Source organism: Athene cunicularia (genome assembly GCF_003259725.1).
Source record: "Athene cunicularia isolate RWA chromosome 10 unlocalized genomic scaffold, athCun1 chr10_part1, whole genome shotgun sequence".
NCBI classification, from domain to species: Eukaryota; Metazoa; Chordata; class Aves; order Strigiformes; family Strigidae; genus Athene; species Athene cunicularia.
The window spans coordinates 2476748-2482895 of NW_020799112.1; the positions used below are offsets into that span (position 1 = coordinate 2476748).

General features: G+C 60.3%; 2 protein-coding genes across 2 annotated transcripts in view; one reads left to right on the top strand and one right to left on the bottom strand.

Moving 5' to 3' along the window:
• The window catches only part of SNUPN (snurportin 1), a gene marked incomplete at its 5' end in the record, with an annotated part of 9357 nt that extends 8877 nt beyond the window's left edge, over nt 1–480 (bottom strand). Inside the window, one exon of the mRNA XM_026856354.1 lies at nt 233–480. Within this exon, the coding sequence (XP_026712155.1) occupies nt 233–480 (248 nt within the window). The remainder of the gene's footprint in view (nt 1–232) is intronic.
• Nucleotides 479–4811, top strand: SNX33 (sorting nexin 33). The gene is made up of 2 exons (XM_026856352.1): nt 479–2149; nt 3901–4811. Exons 1-2 carry the CDS (start codon nt 709–711, stop codon nt 4152–4154), a joined length of 1695 nt encoding a protein of 564 aa, XP_026712153.1. The 5' UTR covers nt 479–708; the 3' UTR covers nt 4155–4811.
• The last annotated feature ends 1337 nt before the right edge of the window (nt 4812–6148 follow it).

Consider the following 6148-nt stretch of genomic DNA (forward strand, 5'->3'; position numbering starts at 1 on the left):
CGGTACCGGCCCCGGTGCTGCCCAGCCCGCGGGGCCCTCTCCCTCCGTCCGGCGTGAGATTTGCGGATTTCAGGGAAAAAGAAAACAACAACAACAAAAAACAACAACAACGAAAAATTCCACCAACCCCCCGGAAAGCCGGCCCGGAAAGGAATTGCAAAATCCCCGGGCCGGGATCACGGGAGGTTGGGCTGGGTTTGGGGTCGGTTCCCGGCGCTTTCCCGGCACCCACCAGCTGGCAGCCGCTGGACGGAGGAAATCGGGGTGGTTTATCCACAGGAGCCCCAAGAAAAGTCGCTTTGGATTTATTTCCTCGCTGGCAGCCGGATCTTTTCCTCCTGGAAAGTGAAACCGTGGGATCAGCGTCCCAGCGACATAAAACCTGCGTGGACATGGCAGAGCCCGGCTCTCGGTCCGGCCGGGGTTTTTATCCCGTAGGAGCGAGGGAAACGCCGCTCGCTTGACCGGGGAATGTTGTTTTTAACCGGGGTGCTGGGATTGGGGGGGTCACTTGGACATACGGACCTTGCCGTCGCCTTGTAAGGGATTTCTTCTTCATCTTTTTTTTATTTTCCTGAGAAATCAGCCAAGCCTTTTCCCACAGTGCGGGGCGGCCCCGGTGCTGAGCGAGTTTGCGGTATCGCCGGGAGGGTTTTTTTTGGCCGCGGGGACTGCGTTACGTCGTGTCCCCCCCTCCCAGTACCAGCCATGGCGTTGAAAGCCAGAGCGCTTTACAACTTCCAGAGCGAAAACAAAGAGGAGATCAGCATCCAGGAGAACGAGGAGCTCGTCATCTTCAGCGAGAACTCCCTGGATGGGTGGTTACAAGGCCAAAACAGCCGCGGGGAGACCGGCCTCTTCCCTGCCTCCTACGTCGAAATCCTCCGCTCCCGGTCGGGCTCCAACTACACGGACTACTCCAGCAGCCCGGCCGGGTCCCCCGGGCACGACTCCTCCTTCTACACAGCCCCCCCCAACCCTGGCATCTCCTACCAGGGCAGTTTTGAGGATGACGATGATGATGATTGGGACGACTGGGACGATGCTTGTACGGTGGTGGAGGAGCCCCGGAGCATGCCGGGCACCAACGGGCACCCTTCGCCCAGCCTGCAGTACCCGGCAGCATATGGCCACCACCAGCACACTGGGTACCGGCCCAAGCCGGCGCTGGAGAGGCAGGACAGCATGAGCTCCTCCAAGAGGGGCAGCGTGGTGGGGAGGAACCTCAACCGCTTCTCCTGCTTCGTCCGCTCGGGGGTGGAAGCCTTCATCCTAGGCGATGTGCCCCTCATGTCTAAGATCGCCGAGGTGTACTCCATCGAGATGGGCTCCAAAGGTCCCCAGTGGAGGGCGAACCCCCACCCCTTCATCTGTTCTGTGGAGGACCCAACCAAGCAAACCAAGTTCAAGGGCATCAAGAGCTACATCTCCTACAAGCTGACCCCCAGCAACATCAACTCGCCCGTCTACCGGCGGTACAAGCACTTTGACTGGCTCTACAACCGCCTCCTGCACAAGTTCACGGTCATCTCGGTGCCCCACCTGCCCGAGAAGCAGGCCACCGGGCGCTTTGAGGAGGACTTCATCGAGAAGCGCAAGCGGCGGCTGATCCTCTGGATGGACCATATGACCAGTCACCCCGTCCTCTCCCAGTACGAGGGCTTCCAGCACTTCCTCTGCTGCCGCGACGAGAAGCAGTGGAAGCTGGGCAAACGTCGGGCAGAGAAGGATGAGATGGTGGGTGCCAGCTTCCTCCTCACCATCCAGATCCCCACAGAGCACCAGGACCTGCAGGATGTGGAGGACCGCGTGGATGCCTTCAAGGCCTTCAGCAAGAAGATGGACGACAGTGTCCTGCAGCTGACCAACGTGGCCTCGGAGCTGGTGCGCAAGCACGTGGGGGGCTTCCGGAAGGAGTTCCAGAAGCTGGGCAATGCCTTCCAAGCCATCAGCCACTCTTTCCACATGGACCCCCCCTACAGCTCCGACGCCCTCAACAACGCCATCTCCCACACAGGCAAGACGTACGAGACCGTGGGGGAGATGTTCGCTGAGCAGCCCAAGAACGACCTGTTCCTCATGCTGGACACTCTCTCTTTGTACCAAGGGCTCCTCTCCAACTTCCCAGACATCATCCACCTCCAGAAAGGTAAGGGTGGCTTCTTCTCCTCTGGTGATGACCTCTCCTGCATGATGGCCCCACATGGGTGGGAGTGGGATGGGGCTGCAGTGAGGAAACGCTGTGCTGTGCGGTGATGGGGATGAGCATGAGGATGAGGATGGGGACCACTACCTGTGGCTCCCAGGGAGACAGTGTGGTCCCTGCTGGCACAGCTGCCTTGTCACACCAGCCTGGGAGAGGCTGCTGGGGCTGTTGGGTGCAGGATCAGGTTTTGCCTCAAGTGATGCTGTGGACTCCACAACTGCTGCACAAAGCACTGGTCAGGGGGTCAGCGCAGGCATCACTCCCCCCAGGCCGGGAGCAGAAGCCATCACAAGGTCCTGCCCAGAGCCTTGTGAGTGAGGGGCTGCATCGCATCCCTACCCACTACTGCGTGTCCCTCCTCATCCTCCCTCCACGGGGAGGTCAGGAAGGATAAGAAGGGTGCGAGGTGTCCACTCCGCCCTTTCTGCAGGATTGCGGCGGGCAGGCAGGGCTCGGTGTCCCTTTGAACCCAGGCAGCGGGGTGTGATGCAGCCGGGGAGCCGGGTGTGGGAGTGGGGCTGAAGTCCACACGCTCCTCCCGGCCCCACTGCCTGCAGTAGGGAGGGGACACCCGCGCCTTAGTCCCCGGATTTTGGGGGACAGGGAGTTTTTCCCAGGGCGAAGCCAGGGCTGTCTGTGTCCAAACATCCCGGGGTGTCCAAGCATCGCTCCACATCCCCGGGGGAGGCTGGGAAGGGAAAGGGGGAAGGGGAAGATGCGATCCGGCCCTGGCTGCTTCCTCGTCTTTCCCTCCCGCGTTGTTTACCGCGGTGGGTGAAGAGGAGCTGGATCCCGTCCGGAAGCGAGGCCGCGTGGGCAGAGCGGAAGGCAGGATTTGGCCTCCAACCTTTGCTTCTTCCTCCTCCTCCTCCTCTCCGCTGGGAGCAGGGCTGGCGAGGCTGGAGCACCGTAACCCCAGGTCCTGTGCTCCCGTCAAGGGGCAGGGAGAGGGAAATAAAGCCCTGCAGGCCAGATCCTGTTTTCAGGCAAACAGCCTCTGTGCTAATGAGAGGGGAGGAATGCAGGGCTGGAGCCAGGCAGGATTCTTTCGAAACCGAGCTGTAAAAATAAATGGAAGGAGAGGGAAAATCTGGTGTCAGAGCATCAGCCACCTCTGGGAGAGAGAGATGCTTTCCCAGCTGAGTTCCAGCTGGCACTGCACACACTTCCTGCACCCGATTCGCTGCCTCCCACTCTGGGGTCTCCCAGGGCTGTTCCTGACCCCCATCCACAGGGTGACGTTGAACATTTGCAGGGCTTGGCCAGAGTGCTTGGCTGTGATAACAATTCCCTATGTCCCTACGTTAGCTTTGCACCCTGAGCCTCGAGTTGCACCCCTCCAGCAGCCCAGACCCCTAAACCTCCTGCTAAATGTGAGGCTGACTGCTCAGGGAAGAGTAGTCCCTCCCCTCAGGGGCAGAGGAAGAGCTGGGGAGGGCAGAATCCAGAGGGAAAAGGCTCCTGGTCTTCCCCTGCCTGGAGGAGAGGGATGGGGATATGGGCGCAGGGAGATGATAGCCCAGGAGCGTGCAGATCCCTCACTTATTCACGTGGGGCAGCTCTGCACCTCTGGCTGTGGGGCAGGCTGGTGCCCTGGCCCAGAGGGTAATGGGACCCACCAGTGCTGGCTGGGGAAGGGGGACGGAGGGTTGCACAGATCCATCAGCCTCTCACCCTTCGCCCTGCCTCGCCAGGCGCCTTCGCGAAGGTGAAGGAGAGCCAGCGGATGAGCGACGAGGGCAGGATGGACCAGGAGGAGGCAGATGGGATCCGCAAGCGCTGCCGCGTGGTGGGCTTCGCCCTGCAAGCCGAGATGAACCACTTCCACGAGCGGCGCGTGGCTGACTTCAAGAGGATGATGCAGTCTTACTTAAAGGAGCAGATCGTCTTCTACCAGCGTGTCAGCCAGCAGCTGGAGAAGACATTACGCATGTACGACAACCTCTAACGCCTCCGCTTGCTGCCCCGCCGAAATCACGCACTTCTCTATCCACAGCCTTGCAGACCTCCTGTTTGTGATGGGCTGAGAATGAACGGGAACTCATGACGCTAGTGACCAAATACCTTTGGGCTTTCTTCCCCCTTCCTGGGCGGGCAGGCTGCAGTCCTGCGGGGAAGGGCTCACCCACGGGCTGGTCGTGCCACCTCTCCCTGGGGACCTCCCGCCCTGCTGCGGGTCTGGCGGGGGCACGGGGGGGTCACAAGAGAGATGGACGTGGAGGTAACGGTGCTGGTATCTCTGCCCAGTGATTTTTAGCTTTCTGAAAACCCATCCTCCTGGAGCAGAGAGGTGGGTGCATCCCAGCCCGCTGCGAGAAGAAATCAAAGCGGTCGACATTTTGCACACTAGAAGCTTTTCTGATGGAAAAAAAGAGAAGAAAAAAGATCTTTATTTGGAAGAGAATGATTTTTTTTGTCACGAGATATTTTCAATATTTTCCATTTTTTGCAAATGTTTCTGCAGCATTTTTACCAATCAGTTTTTAAGTAGTTGCACAAAGGCGAAGGGAAATCTCTTTTTCAAGCATGGCTGTTGACTGGGAAAAGGGAGAGAAAAAAAAAAAAAGGGAAAAAAAAAGCGCCCCACAGCCTTTTCAATAAAATTGTCAGTAGAAAACCCACCCACCTCCTTCCCAGAGATGTCTGTGGAAAACAGAGTCGCTCCAGGATCCCGGGCAAGGCTCTGCATCCAAGCATCCCCCGGCTTCCAGCCAGCTTCCGAAAACCCCTGAGCCATGGGTGGTGGGGGGCTGAGCACCGGGCAGGGGGGCTTCACACCAGCCACCCTCCTGATCTCCAAACAACCCGCCAAGGGGCAAATCCAGCCCCGCTTTGCCCAGCCCAGAGAGACAGGCCCCAGGGCAGTGTGCCGCTGCCTGGGGAGACAGCAGGGCTGGCACGGGGGCCTTGTTTTCGAAGGGAAATGGCTGGGATAAATCACAGCGAGGAAAGTTAGGGCCAGCTTGGCGTGGCTCCAGGGTTAAAATTAGCCCCGGCATGCAGGCCAGCGGGGTATTGTTAAAATAACAGCGGCGCTGGGAATGCGGCGGGCTGCGCTCCGTCCTCCCAGGGCCCTCCCCAGCCCCAGCCCACGGGGACGAGCACACCGAAACACAGTCGGAGGCATCGTGCAGCCTCCATCCAGGCAGGACATGTTTCCTCTTGCATCCTGCAGCCGGGGCAGGCCCCTTCACCGTGGCCCCAGCCCATCCCAGCGCCATCCTACCATGGCTCCGGCCCACCCCAGTCCTCCAGCAGCAGCAGCCGTGGGAATAGGGTAGCCAGCCCCCCTCCTAACCCCGCAGGGGTTAATGCCTTGTCCCAGCCCCGCTGGCCATGCACTGGATGACCGAGGTTGCCTTGGCCCCGCGTTGAGGTCAGATGCTATGCAGGACGGCGTGTCCCTTCCCCCCAGCCCCGCTGCTGCCTGCTCTCCCTCTGGAGCACAATGGGCACTGGGTTTGAGCCTGCCACCGCCGTTCCCCGGGCGGGCAGCCAGCCTCCGGCACCGCCAGCAGCCTGTGGAGCCCTGCCGGCACCCAGCTGCGGCATCCTGGCTTCCCCGGTTTGTTGGGGGGATGCCCTGCCTGGGGTCCCCCATTTCAGCAGTCCCCGGGATGTCCCGGAGACAGATTTTGGAGTGTCTGGATGTGGGGTGGGGGACAAGGACCTGGGAGGGTGGGAGAGCCGATAGCAGTGTCAGGAGGGTGTGTGCAGCCCGGGTGAAGGAGTTAATCCTCCTCAGAGCCACCCTGATAAACGCTTGCAGATTTGGGCCCCAAACCCAGGCTGGTCACACCCTCGGCAAAGGCTGAACGCTGCAGAGAGCCGCCTCTGCTTACAGGGTGTGCGACCGGAGCGGGGAGATGTCCCAGCTGCCCGGGAGCTCATCCTCTGCTCCGGTGTCCTGTCATGGGGATGGGGACAGGACAGTGTTCTTGT